This window comes from Callionymus lyra, chromosome 5, assembly GCF_982586985.1.
Source record: "Callionymus lyra chromosome 5, fCalLyr1.hap1.1, whole genome shotgun sequence".
In the NCBI taxonomy this organism is placed as follows: domain Eukaryota; kingdom Metazoa; phylum Chordata; class Actinopteri; order Syngnathiformes; family Callionymidae; genus Callionymus; species Callionymus lyra.
The window spans coordinates 15,620,737-15,636,357 of record NC_141822.1 but is presented as its reverse complement, the minus strand read 5'-3'; the positions used below and the strand labels follow the sequence as shown (position 1 = coordinate 15,636,357).

General features: G+C 38.0%; 1 protein-coding gene across 1 annotated transcript in view; it reads left to right on the top strand.

Annotated features, from left to right (window-relative positions):
• Positions 1-15,621, top strand: part of LOC148079513 (matrix metalloproteinase-17-like) — a 61,623-nt gene that overhangs the window by 27,701 nt on the left and 18,301 nt on the right. The window contains exon 4 of the mRNA XM_087791099.1: positions 8,965-9,251. Coding sequence (XP_087647225.1) covers positions 8,965-9,251 — 287 coding nt within the window. The remainder of the gene's footprint in view (positions 1-8,964; positions 9,252-15,621) is intronic.

Here is a 15,621-nt window from a genome sequence, read left to right as displayed (position 1 = left end):
ACCAAATGCATTTAGTTGGTGTTGAGTATCCACAAAGAAACATGCCGCACGCACGCACTTCCTTGTTCTGAAGCTTTAATTGGTGATTTTAATCAAATGGTTACATTTATATACACGTCTCCATTAGATGAATCATAAGCTCTCCTGTTGCAAAAACAGGAAGCTTTGCTGGCCACAAAAAAAATCATCAAGCACCAGTCGCTGCCGACAGCCGTCACTTCTTCTCTCTCGCTGGGAAAACGAGACGTGAGCGCGTCGTCCGTCACCACCTTTGTTCGCAGCGCGCTCGCAATTGTAGAACAGAGCTGAGAAAGTGTCGAGGATAATCTGCCGGCTCTCAGATCCACAGAGATTTCCATACGCTGCAGATTTCCTCTCAAGTGCCACAACAAATCGGTTCCCACTCACTGGCCCTGCTGTAATTCTCCGGGAACGCGCTTTGATTCCAGTCATTTTAATGATGCCGAAAAAAAAGCCAATTCCATCCTTGCGTTTTCAAATTATTTTTATCTTTTTAAAGGTACCCAAACGATGCTTGTTTCAGGGGCTTTTAAATTGACATTAGATCCCAGTTGAGCGCCACGGAATCTTTCTTTTTTCAAATGTTAAACGATGTGCAGCCGAAATTTATCGTTTCTTCCAGCGCCGTGGTTTCGCCCCGGCCCACGCCTCATTTGTCGCGATTGATCAGAAGCAGAGCTGTAGCCCAGTGGGGATGAAAACGCTAATAAATATTATGGTATTTAATGGCCTTTGGATGGAGACGCTGTGGCAGCATTTCCTTCACGCAAATAGCCAATGTGTGCAGAAGATGAAATATTAAAAGAATGATCTCAGTCAAGTTGGTGAACCTGAGAGAAGGACAGGGATGTAGTACATATTCCAGGCCTGTATGTGGCACTGTAATGCTCCAAGTAGAAGAAGACATGTTGCTAGAGGATCTGGCTAGATGTGTGTATAGTAACTTTTTTATGTGCTATAAGTTTTATTTCTGGATAAAATTGTGGTTGTGTGCGAGTACAACTTTTTAATAAAAGGGTTTCAGACTAGCCCAGTACAGTCTCACTGTAACTTTGGTGTCAGAAGTAGGATTTCTTATTCTAGTACCAGTTATTTAAACGATTCGCTTTCTCATAATTACCTTAGAATAATAAATAACCGATGTGATCTCATATTTCCAAACAGCTCAACGGTTATCGTTGAATGGATGATGAGGATGAGGATGAAAAGGGTGAGGATGAGGAAAAGGAAGTGGATGTGGATGAAGAGGATGAGGAGGAATAAGATGACAAGGACGAGGAGGAAAAGGAGGAGGAGGAGAAGGAAAAGGAAAACGATGAGAAGGAGGATGATAAGGATGAGGAGGAGGAAGAAAAGGATGAGGAGGAGGAAGAAAAGGATGAGGAGGAGGAAGAAAAGGATGAGGAGGAGGAAGAGGAGGATGAGGAAGAGGAGGATGAGGAAGAGGAAGAGGAGGATGAGGATGAGGATGAGGAAGAGGATGTGAATGAAGAGGATGAGGAGGATGAGGAGGAGGAAGAAAAGGATGAGGAGGGGCAAGAAAAGGATGAGGAAGAGGAGGGTGAGGATGAGGATGAGGAAGAGGATGTGGATGAAGAGGATGAGGAGGAGTAAGTTGACAAGGACAAGGATGAGGAGGAGGAGGAGGAGGATGAAGAGGAGGAGGATGATGAGGACGAGGAGGAGGAGGAAAAGAATGAGGAGGATGATGAGGAGGATGAGGATGATGAGCATGAGGAGGAGGATGAGGACGAGGAGGATGAGGATGATGAGCATGAGGAGGAGGATGAGGACGAGGAGGATGAGGATGATGAGCATGAGGAGGATGATGAGGACGAGGAGGATGAGGATGAGGAGGATGATGAGGACGAGGAGGATGAGGATGATGAGCATGAGGAGGATGATGAGCATGAAGAGGAGGACGAGGACGAGGAAAAGGATAATGAGGAGAATGTGGATGAAAATAAAATGCATTAATTATAGTTGTTGATTTCAGCTATTTCTACAGCCTGCACTAACCTGGCTGTATAAATGCTTTTAACATTGATTTTACTTGTAAAGTAAAGAAAGGTAGAGCAGATCGTAACTCAATTTATTTTCTGACACAAGTGGGGATGTTACAAATTTGTAAGTCAAGAAGCTAAATCGAAACATGTCAGTGTCTTTTAATTCAAAGTTTCAAAGTTGTTTCGTGGAGCAGGAAAACTAAAAGAAAACAGCCGAGTACATGAGTTAATTTATCGATCAAACCATTATGCTCTAGGGTCCCTTTCTGTCTTCGCCGTTGTTTTATTTCAACAAAACAAACACACACACACATTTGGGCTGAAAGTCAAGGTGTGGCCAGGAATAATCCATAAAAGAGTGGATTGTTCGCGCCGACACTTCACTTCCTGTGGCAGTCACACACTTCTTGTCTCTGTGTGTCATCAAATAAGACGCTGATGTGTAAAGATGATAGTTTTCCAGCCGCACAAACTCAAGGGAACAGTTTTGTACGTCGCAGAGAGCGTCAAGCCCAATTTGTCCTCACCCCTCTTCTCTTTTTCTTTTTTTTTTTCCTTCCCCGGCACACTTCAATAGGTTGTGATGCACACGGCTACCAACTGTTCCTTCATTATCTCACATCGTCAGCTCGTTAGCACAGCAGACAGCGCAGCTAATAGCTCAAACACGGACACGACGCTCGAGAGGAACCGAGGGGGAGCAGGAAGGGTTGAAATGAGTCACGACTGAGGGGTTATCATTTGTTAATCTGGGGGAAAATTAAGAGCACTCTGGCAGGCTTCGTAATATCAGGATAGCTAGCTAACAAAACAAATCATGTTTTCGGAAAGTATCCTTTTTTTTTTTTTTAGAATCCCATTTATTTTATTTTATTTTTGTTCTGATGTAAGCCAGTGTTTTTTCAAACTAGTGTTAAAATAGTTTTTTTCCACCGAAAATCGATTTTATGGGCGTACGAGTTCATTTCACAGTAGCTTCACGGCAATTTTCTTTTCAGCATTGAAGTGTCCCCAAAATTATACAGTGGTTCACTGTCAAAAGTTCCATATCGGAAATATAAATTCAAATGTGACGCTCTCCGATGGACTGATGGTTATCACGTCTCAGTATAACACATTTATTTTACAAAATAATACTGAACGTTATCAATTATTGGTTTGCTTCCAGTTTTGAGGGTTTACTCTCAGTACTACCGCTTTATCCCACAGTCCAAAAATGTAGAGTTTCATTAACCATTGGAATTTCGATACAGGAGCAACAAAACAATAAATTGGGGTTAAAATGTGATACTATAGGAAAAACGTTTTTGTAGTATTGTCCAGTACTTGACTCTGGTGTTGCAGCATTTACAGACCACATGACTCTTGACGAATTTGGAACTGCTTTAATTTGTTTTGTAACCAAAATATGTGCAAAGATCAGGTTTAAAAGCTGCTGGAGACGACTGTATCCTCTCGTCCTCAGTCATCAATAGGATTTCATTGTTCCTTTAGCTTAGAGGTAGTAATGATGGCCATCTAGCGACCAAAAAGCTTATTTGCGACACTAAAATGAACAAATGCGGTTAATATTTGCATTTTAATTGTAAAACAACATCATTGTTTTACTTTTATACACCCTTTTCTAAAATAGAAAGCATAAAAAAAACTTGTTTTAATAAATTAATCAAAAATACTTTTCATGCTTACATTCAAAGTTCCCATTTGTATTCTCATGCTCGTGATTTAAGAAAAAAGTGATTTTTAAAAGTGTTGTACTTGTATCACCACATTAATAATAAACACCTCCATCCAATTAGGACCAAAGCAAAGCTTAAGCCGTATCCGTGGAGACGAGGACAGCAGGAAGTTTGAAACAAACGTGGCAGTCGAATGAATGAATAAAAAGATTATAAGATCCATACATTCCCACTCTTAATTCAGCTTTAAATCATCGCAACAACAAGGACTGAACCTTCAGCCACCAGCCTTCTGTGTTCAGCCTGTGTTGTAATACGCGACACATTTCAGGACCAATAGCATTTGAAGTGTCAGTCATCAAGTTAAAATGGGAAAGAGCGCCAGCAACAACAATTCCTCTTTTTCCCCACTGCTGTGATCAAAGGACGCTGCCTGTTGAGATCCAAATACAAATGATTAAGTCTTTATTTTCACAATCACATTGGCTCTCCGCAGATATGACACCAGCAGGTGGTCGTGGAGGAAAGATGAGTCGGTTCAAATCCAGACAGCAACTATAAAAGAATATGAAGAGAGACATGGGACACGTGGAGTCTTTTCATTTAGAGGACTCCATGTGAGGATGTTTTTTCTACAAAACCACTTTGAGAGAACATTATCTCCAAAAACATGAGACGAATTATTTTTTAAAAGATAATTTTCTTTCCTTCATGACGTCTGACTGACTGCACAACCAGAGGGTTTTCAAAACAGGCTGAAGGTCCGAGTCTCCAGGCAACATCTACGACTGGCCTAGCATAGCAGGGAGTGACGAGGCTGCCAGGAATTAAACTTTTTCCATGGTAGCAAACTTTGGTCCTTTGTGCCTAAATCTATCCAACCACCAAATATATTAACAAATCTGAAGCAACGTAAGGCGAGTGTTGGCGTCACCAACTATATTTCATTGCATCACGTCACTACACACATAACACAGGGACTACAGTTTTCGGGTCCGTGTATATAACCGTTGTTTGTGTTTCTTTCGTCAAATGGGCCACACGTTTGTTATTCAGTTATAAAAAATTTACAGAAAATCATCTTATTGTTAATTATTTTTTGCCATATCTATTGATTGTTTAGAACAAAATCTGATGTGCTTCTAGTTAATAGATTTCAGATCATTTAAAATGTCAGGTAGATCTCTAGCAGAGGATGTGGACTACTATCCCAGAAAATATGAAAAAATTGTAACAATGTTTTTTCAGAGGAATTAGTAAGTAAGTAAGTAATATTTATTTATATAGCGCTTTTCGAGACCAGGGTCACAAAGCGCTTAGACAATCAAAACAATACTCAAAAAAGTACATACTTTAAAGATCAAGATAATACTGAGAACAACACAGGAGTTCGAGAAATTCAAGGAAAAGCCTGAACAAATAGAAACGTCTTAAGGTGTTTCTTAAAGGAGTCAGTATTCAATAGTAATATTTTAACCAATGACGACGGTTTTTAACGCTATATGTGGCATTGAGCTGAAGAGATTTGCTCGAAGAGATTTTTACTGTCAATCATGACACTTAAATCTCACTCTTATTATTTTCTGACACTTGGCAGCCCTGGAAAATATATATTTTTTAAACTGTGTTGTAAATATATATATATATATATTATATATATATATATATATATATATATATATTTATTTAGGTTAAGTAAAAATATGATTTTTTAATGATTTAAATTTCGATTTAATGATATAAAGATTTTGAATATGATGAATAAAACCTTCAATTGAAACACAAGAATAAAATATGTCTCTTAAAGAAGAATTGATGGAAAAACAACACGGTGAGACTTGGTTTGATTTTCATCATAAAAAGGAAAATAAAAATGTTTTTTATCAGTTTTATTATTATGTTTTTGTTAGTGTTGTCTTCATCTCAGCTCAGACACCGTTTACAATTCAACCCATAATTCCTCTCAGTTATTAAATACTAGATCATTTTAAGTGTGATATCATATTTATGAATAAATCTTGAAACATCATCATCAGGATTTGACATTTTTTACTTACTACTTTTTAAAATCACAGAAATATAATCCAAAGACAATTCTATTCAGTTGGCTTTGTCTTTATATTCATCTTATTTTAAGTTAAAACTGTTGTTGCACTGTAAGAAAAAAATGTTGTATACATAAAATATAATTGACTGTTATAATAATAATGTTCCTACAAAAATAAGGAATTTACAAAAACACTGGCAATAGCTGTAAATAGGAAAGTAATATCCACTATTTTCAGGTAATTTGAGGTCAAAGTACACACACATTTACAATAATAATAAGTCCAGTACTTCATAAAGCACATAAGAACCGTTAAAGTTGAGTTTTCCACTCCCTTTTCTGAAAGTTTAAAACCATTTTAAACCATGCTGTCTCATCCCTGCATGGTGCAATCCCAGAGTTACTCTAATATGCATTAAAAAATGCTTTTTTGAGGTTTTCACTCCTACTAATAAGTCTGTTTGAAGGTGTTTAAAAAAAAACAATCACTTGAAGCCAATAACGCGTAATAATAAAGACGGATGATATAAAGAGGGAACTCTAAAAGCAGCAAGGATGAGACAAGAAGACAAAAAAAGGGCACAGTATTAACAAAAACTGTGTCTAGGGATTAACATCAGCCATGTGTAGCCATTGATGTTCCTTCTCTTCCTATGAGATTTGGACTGTTTCTGATTAAAATATTAAATGTGACAGCTCAAAGAACATCTCGCCCGTAATTCTAGAACAAAGCAATCAGGGGGCTCACCATCAGTCAGAAAAGAGAGAGAAAGAAAGGGAGATAAATAAACTTTTGATGAGGTAACGCTACATAACCGTAAATCCTTTTGGACACAAAAGTGTTGCAGGAGAGTCATTTATTATTCATCTCTCTTTGTAGTCTCTTTCTAAAAGAAAGTGTTTTAATTAGGAGAAAGTAAAAGAGTATAAAAACGTGAACTGTGTTGTCACAATTCATGTTTGTAGTCTGAGCCGATAGAGCTTTCTCGTACATTATACATTTTTATAACCATAGCTGCTTATTCATGTGTTGATTGCATTCCTTTCGCGACCATATACGTTTGACATCTGTCAAGAACTATCAATATTCTTTTAATGTTATTTCTAGGAACTGTAAGAGTTGACAATGTTAAAAGAACTTCTTTTTTTTTTGTACTTTCTAGTACTTCTTTCTTACCAATAGTACATAGTATAAGACTTAATCAGCTCTTGGAAGTTTTCCTAATCTTTTAATTTAATTATAAAAATGGCTGCTCATCCCGAAAGTTTGGGGTTCTTTTTAGATCCAAGTAAGACACAAACGTAGTGAGATACACCTCAGTGAGGTCAGCAATAAAGGTATTGCAACACTAAATTCAAAGTAATCACTTTATTGCGAGCATATATGAAAAAAAACGTTTTTTTTCTTTAAAATGATGCAGTCATTGGATTTTTCTTGTTCAACATCAGCTTTAAATCAGTGATGGTCTGATGAAGCTTCATGAAGCAGTGTCATCGTGTTTAGAGGTCAGTAGGTGGCGCCAACAGTTTAAAAATGATATGATGTTTCACTAAAACAGTTGTTTAAAACAAACGAAAATAGTGCATATGCCACCATCTAGTGGCACTACTTCATGAAGCTCCAACACTATTCACTACTACTTCTAGTGATGTGCTGATGAAGCTTCATGAAACAGTGTCATGTTGTTTAGAGGTCAGTAGGTGGTGCCATCAGTTTAAAAATGATGTGATTTGACGTTTTCAAAACAAAGGAAAATAGTGCAGATGTCACCATCTAGTGGACAATGAAAATAATGACACTGCTTCATGAAGCTTCATCAGACCATCACTACTTTAAACATATAAAAGAAAAGACTTGACCCATATTCTTAAACAAACCAACATCGTAGTAACTTGGAAATGACATTGATAACACATTTTCACTAAAATGTTCCCAAAATTGTTTGCTCAATATCTATATGTCAATATCTAAGTATCTTCTATTTGCTGCAACAAAAATCCTTCCATTTAACTGTGTATTCTGTTTTGCCCAAAAACTTATTATGATTTTAAATTCTCCCTCAAATACTGGTTTCATCATCGTCAAGGTTTATAAAAAAGTCTCCAGGATTAATGCCCAGTACTTTTCTGTATCTGTTGCGTCAATATGACGAGAGCTCGCGTGGATCTCATCATATTTCATCTCGTGTTTACCGTTTTCCCACAGCAGCAGAGCAAAAGTTTGCAGTGATGTGATTGGTGCTACCTTCTTTCTTTTCTTTTGCTATCTTCTCTCACGTTCAGCCGGCTCTCTGAGCGCAAGAAAAAAATATGATAAAGAGCCTCAGGTCATCTGGATTTCCTGACCATGCTGGTTCTGAAATCTTTCCAACTATTATCTTCCCTCAGTGAGATAAGATTTAAAGTGATTGTTCGCCCAAAATTCTAATTTCACTCATTTTCTACTCGCACTAAGGGACTAAGGGTTGGGATTATTTTCAGAGTAACCTGTTCCTTTTTAGAGTTATAGACAAAAATGTATGTTTATTTAAATGTAGCAACTGATGCTCTTCGTCTCTTATCTTCATCCAAAAAGACACATTTAAAAACATACAAACACCTCCATACTACTGTAACATCCATCTTGCATTGAAGCCATGTGAGAAATTGTTCCTAATAAAACTTAAATAAGTCTATATTTTAAGTTTGTAGTGGAAGCTCAGAGTCTCTCAGCTGCTGCCTGATGTATTTCCTCATTCAAACACATTGCAAATGTCAGAGTGCAAGATCTACACTGATGATCTGGCAGCTTCCGCTAAAAACAACCTTAAAATATAGACTTTTTTTTCCGGACCATTCCTCATGTTGAGGCGCCAATACAAGAGGGACGTTACAGTCGAGCAGCATGAAGGTGTTTGGATGAAGACGAGGACGACTGAGCTCCAGTTACTACATTAAAATAAACATCATTTTTGTCTATAACTCTAAAAAAGGAACATGTTACTCTGAAAATAATCTCAACGCGACATGTTACTTTACGAATAATTTCCGTGGATGTCCGATGTGAAAACCAAAAAACTATCTGCCATGAGTCTGCATTTCCTGGCGTCTCTCTCTTGTCTCCCATTTCAATCATTCACGCGTCGTTTCAGCCAACTCTGCCTGCGGATGATGATGATCCTTTCATCCATGCCCGCTCTTATCAACTCTTTTTTCCCCCCCCCCTCGTCAGAGTGAGGACGTTTCCCAAAGATTCCGCCTTGCTGGGCAGGGACACCGTCCGAGCCCTGATGTACTACGCCTTGAAGGTCTGGAGCGACATCGCGCCCCTGAACTTCCACGAGGTGGCCGGCAGCGACGCCGACATCCAGATCGACTTCACCAAGGCCGACCACGACGACGGGTACCCCTTCGACGGGCCGGGGGGCACGGTGGCGCACGCCTTCTTCCCCGGGGAGAGGTTCACCGCCGGCGACACCCACTTCGACGACGAGGAGGCGTGGACTTTCAGAGCGCCAGGTGAGACGATGACCCTGACTTTTGTCCGTTTTTTTTTTTTCCACTTTGTAACCCAGGGTGACTAGATCTTGAAACCCTGAATGATTTTCCCGCTTCACTAGTTTTCTTTCCTTCAGAGCAAAAGTAGGGGAGGAGGGCGAACAAGTAGTACCATCGCTCACCCAGATGAAACAAATGAAGCTGGTACGCCCCAATATATATCGTTGAGATCAGTGTTCCAAACCACTAGTCATCCCTCCCCCTTTCACCTGACATGCTAGCAACTTTTGTCTTTCCCCATCTGACGAATAAACTCAATTTAACCTTTCCTTACTCAATATAATCACTATTTATTTATCCTTGATACACGACGGTTGGTCACGAGAGACGGAAAAAATGTCGAGCAGAGGACGAATTAGCATGATTCGGTCGTGCGTCTTTTGTGACCAATATTCGAATGTTCTTGTCGACAAACTGTAGTTTCAAGTTGCTTATTTTTCGAAAAAGGCGACGCAACAGCCCGGAACCTGCGGGTATATAAAGTTTAGTCTTTCATCATCCGACGCTGTCATTCAGGCGACCCAGCCGGGGAAGAGTGGCCCCCGGTTGCTCGCCGACAACCGTCTGCACTCAAATCTTTCCTCTGAAACCTCCAAATGCCCAGCAGTGTTCAGAGGAAACGCTCCTCTCCAGTTAACTTCCACAGGTTCACACAGGGTTCATTCGACCATTATATGACACTTTCAGAACTTTCTTTTTTTTTTTTCCTCCCTGGCAAATCTCCGGCTGCAGATGGAATATTTCTATCTGAGCTGCTCTTTTCGGCTTCGCATTCTTTCTCCGCACAACTTTGTTGGACAGTTATGTTTCCCTGTTGTTTAGGCACATCTTTTATTTAAAGTCGAGTTGTTTATTTTGAGGGGGAAATTTTTAATATACCGTAGAAATGAAGAGGACTATAACTATAAAACAACAATATTAGAACAGTTTGTTCTAACAGTAAGTCGAATTATCTAGACTGGACATTAATCAATCCAGGTAGAAAATTGTTTTTTTGAAGTAACATATGTATTTTCCTCAGTCCTGTAAAGTGTAGTAGAGTTTTGGTATATAAAGATTGACACAGTTTGAGCAGGTGACGTCAGTTTATTGGTGTTTCTTCTAATGATGCTACATCCTCACATTCCTTATTTTCATTTGTTGTTTTCGGTCACGCTACTGTGTCGGCTAACAACAACGACTTTGGTTTCAATTCATGGATATGTGACCCATCGACTCTTTTCAACTAAAAACTGCCCAGTCACTGCTGATCAGCTTGTTTGAACAAAGAATCACAGAGATAACAGCGTTCAAGGGACCGTCCTCCAATTAATGATTTTCTTTACATGTCTCGATTTCCTTCCAATTACAAAACTAATTGTCATATAAAGGACATCCCTTCTATCTCACTACACTAAATATGTGTTTTATATTGTGTTATATATTTAATATATGTATATTAGATATATTTAACTACATATATACACCATTGGGTACCAAATTGTCATCGCTAATGAAGTTATTTACAAATAGTTTCCATGTTATTTTGAAATAAACTTATTGTTTTATAGTTATTGCAGCTTTTATGTTGGTTTTGATTCCAACATACCAGATAATGTCAAATCCACAGAATTTATTGTATATTAATGTAATTGTAATTAATATCACTAAAACTTCAGCAAGTTTTGAAAAGGTCCCCACTGTCAATTGTGAAAGGAAAAGCTAAATACTGAAACCTTTTTTTTCTGTAACGCAAAGAAGTTTATCAGTTGTGTGTTGTTCAAATCCATTTGAAGAAATTCTAGATAATTTAAAGTGTTTCCCACTTAAGCATCGAAGATATACTGTCATATAACGTGTTGTGTTTCAAAACGACAGTTTAAAATTCAGCCGATCTTTATTTTCTTTTGTTCAGGCTACATAACCTTCAGACAATGTATTGTTGAATTCAAAGATGTTTAAAAAGAAATCATTTTTTAACAGTGAAACTGTCAGCAGTCAAACAGTTCAGCTCGGTTTGATGCGTCAGGTTGAGGTGACATCAGGTTAAGAAAGTGAGTCTAACAAGCAAACATGTACATCTCTTGTGTACGTAACACACTTCCCTGCAGCTCAGAGATAAAGGTTCCCAAAATGTACGTTTATTTACCTGCAGGGGGAATTAAAAATACAACAGTCTCGACTCACTTCTACCTTCTCATCCAGTCGACCTCAGAATAACCAGAATCGAGGATGAAAGATTTGTTATTTATGCTTGCAGGGTAAGAGAAAGTAAAGTGGAGTTATAACTGGAGAAGATACACAGGAAGCAAAAGACAACGTGAAAGAAAGATCATTTGTTTTACAAGACAGGGTCTTGAAACCGGAATTGACCAGCTGATCTTTAAGATGTTTCTGTTATTTTTCTAAGTTTGATGTATATTTTGTTGTGTATCGTTTTATCCTCCATCACAGTGAATTAATTATCGTCTTAAAACTGATCATTTCTATATTAAGTAGAGAATTAAAGTAATAAAAATGATTACATTTTATAAATTACTTTACCAAATGCAATACTAAACTTTGAATAAAATAAAAGCAGCATAATATAATCTAAAGGAGCGCAAATGGTTTTAGTTTCAGAGCCCGTTTTATGATATCCTTGGATCACACACACTATCTGTTGCTGACAAAAGAGAGGATTTATTAAGTAATGGAGTGAAGTTAATGGTTGACAGTGTGTATATACTCTGAAATAAATTAGCGTTAAAGTTAAATAGCGTTGTAAATCAGACCATAAGTAGATGATGAACTACTCACTGGAATCACTGTTACATTAATGTTGATTTATTAGAGACATATCACCTTTTTTTTTTTTAAATCAATCATTACATTCTACCGTTTATCTTTAGCAGTTGAAAACGTTATTCAGTAAAATAAAATAAAAAAAAGTCAACATGAACAGACTTATTGATTTATTTATTATTAGAATTATCGAACCTTAATTCATGGTCCTAGATATTTATTTTTTATATAAATGTTTTGCGAACTAAACTGAATAAAAACAACTATATTAGGACGTTCAACGTTTGCTTCATTAGAAGCCGCCAGTAGATTTATTCACACTCTAAACCAGACTCTGCAGTTTTCTACCCGACAGTCCCAGCTGGGGCGTCAGTGTCAGGCCCGGCGACTCCTGCGAATCCCCTCCTCCCTTTGTTTCGGAGCGTCAAGTCCGTGAACCACATGTCATAGGACAGCAGGTCAATCTGCTCCAATTAGACCTCCTGCTCGGCTGCAGCAGAGGCCGGACCACAGCAGCACTCTGGTGGGGGGTGAGGGGGTGTGAGCGAGGGTCACAGGAGGGGACACCTACAACAGCTGCCTCAAATGGAAAATGGTATCAAGTCGTCTTTGTTCCAGAGGTGCGAGACGTATTTGAGGAAGGTTTTGAAATACAACAGTAGCTCTGTCCAGGCACCGTAAGAAGACGAGTCAGAAGAATTGAATCCAAACACCTTTCACGCCCCGTTTTATAAAGAAGGGTTTGAAAAAAAAACAGCCTTAAAGCAAAATGGATAAAAATCATACTAAGAAAGCTTTCAAATAAAGTGGGATTCATTTTTAAAACAAGATACGCTGGTAATAAGCGGTTTGTTGTTAAGAACGTGTGTCTAACTCGATGGAAAAACATTATTTTGCAGGACAAAATGCACATTTACCTCAAATTTTCACCATCCTTAGGTTGTTCATCTAATGTATTGTCAAAAGTAGATTTCTGTCATAGAGAAAGTCTCAGGAAAGTACATTAATGTGAAAGTTGAGTCGACATATAATTGTCCTTTGGTGAAGAAGTTGTTTAGCTGATGCTATTTATAGTAAGAACATTTAGTTCAAGGGACTATATAATCAACATACTTTTACTTTAGTTTCACTGAACCGATAACTGTTAAGTTACCTTGATGTAACCCTTTCATAACTTTCATACATTTGATCAACCATTATTTTCAGCATCAAGACATTTCAAACTTGCGGCCCACGGGCCACAACTAGTGGACTGACAGAGCATATACGGTCCATGAGGTTATTTCGAAAGCTTTACTTTTAGTGTGTAAAAAGAGGCAATTGACTGATGAAGCTTTAAGAAACCGTCATTTTTAGGGGGATATCAGTTGGTGGCAGTCATTAAAAAAAAAGTTTATGATGTTAAAACAGCTGTTAACCTTAATATATCTAGAGCGCCATCTTGTGGTTTCTGAAAATGTAGTAACAATATCATTGAAGTTCATCAGCCCATCCCTCGTGTCAGATTTTAATAAATGTTAGTCCGATTTCTATTCAACTAAAAGACACTGTGTTTGAAAATTGACTTATTTATCGTTTGTTCAATCTTGGAACAAACTAGATATGAATAAAATAAATGACCACAAAGTGTGTATTTAAAGTAACTATACTTCTTTATACAGCAATCCTTCAATTACGACAGGAAGCTCACACACAAGCCGAAGCTCCAGAAGCAACTCTTGCCAGAGGATCAACAGCGTAATAACACAAATTCTCTCCAGCGCTTGGCAAAAAGTGCTCTAAACTTCCATCCAATCCAAAGTGCAGTTGCTGTGCTGTTGTCTGTAATTAGATCTGGTCATGGGGAGCTGCCTGACAGGCCGGGCACATACAGGAGAGTCCGGTCCTGAGGCAGAGACCAGAAAAACTTATTTGGGAGAGTTGGAATTCCGTCACACGAACGTGACCGACAAGTGTGTGTCTGATCTACGGAAAAAAATGCAACATCTCCACAGACTTTCCAGTGACAACCCTACTCTTTAAAGTACGAAAATGGGGGTTAAAAACCACCCTCCGACTTTCAATCGTCACTTAACCGATGATTAAGACCAGTGTAGAGAAGAGACAACAGAGACTTCCCTTAATGTGGCTGACATTTCGGTAGAAAAAAAAGAAATAATCACAGATGATGGCATAACTAAGGAGCGCAACATTTATGGAACTCAATATAATGTCAATTAAATTAAAAAGCATTTTTCTTCATTCTAGAAGACAGCCACTGTCATAAGTAAATGTTACTCCGCTAAGTATGGCTTCACTTCCTTCTTTTGAGGAAAAGTAAACCTCAACCAAAAGGATGAGTTCCTTCAAATGTAAAATAAAAATTATAGAAAAAGGATCCATCACATAAACAGCAGAAGACGTTTCCCTCAAAATCCTGACTGAGGTTCGTCCACTACGGCGCTGCTTAAAGGACACAAACACGTCGGGTCATCCCTGAAGGGCAGTGTAGCTTCCCAGATTGCAGAGCTCTGTAATCATCTTAAGGAAAATGAACCTTATCGGACACATCAGTATTTGAGTAATTGCCTCGGTTAATTTGCCTCCCTGATCTCCCCAACACATTCTTCTGAGGAATATTAAATCTGGGTCTCGCCATGTTAATGGTCTTACATGTATTTATCTGTTTGTGCGTGTTGGTACGATATAAAGAGGTGTTTTTTTTGCCAACCAGCGTCATTTTCCAGAGGAAATAAAGTCAGAGGATTGTGTGGTTAATTAGGGATGGGGATGGTTTGGAGGTTTTATCCAATAGCGGTGCATAAAGAGCCGTTAAAAGAATGCTTGTAAAAACTGGCACTGATGCAGAGAAGCGTGCGGTGAATCAACTTTTTAATTTTGTAATTTCATTAGGAAAAAACACCAAAACCGATATAAACCACAACGACTTTTTGGTCTTTTTTTATCAGCCTATGGGGCCATTATGTTACCTGAGGTCATAACAAACCTCTATAATTAGTTAAGGGGAAATTCAGGTTAAAAAAGTATAAGGGAGAACAAGAGATTAAAACGGTTATAAACTGGTAATAGGAATCCTATTAAAAGTAGTGATGGTCATGTTGTTTAGAGGTCAGTAGGTGGTGCCATCATTTTAAAAATGATGTGATGTTTCATGTGAACAATTCAAAATAAAGGCAAATAGTGCAGAGACGCCATCTAGTGGACTCTTAAGATAATGACACTGCTTCATGAAGCTTCATCAGACCATCACTAGTTTAAAGACACATAGGTCATATTACGCTCTACACTCATGTTTCCTATTAATTTATCACAATTAATATAAGGAATGACAGTTCTTTTTCCCTTTTTTTTTTACTATTTTCTGTAAATAACGACTCACTCATAAATTTCCTATTTATACATCACATTAAATATCAATAATTCCAGTTCTCTGGAATAACGTTTAAATAGCAATAACAATATGTCTGGGAAGAGAAAATACTGTAAAAATGGTGCAAATGTTCAAAGTTGTGTTGATGTTTATGTCTTTTCAATCTAAGAAATGAAGGCAATTGTAAGACCCTTAATT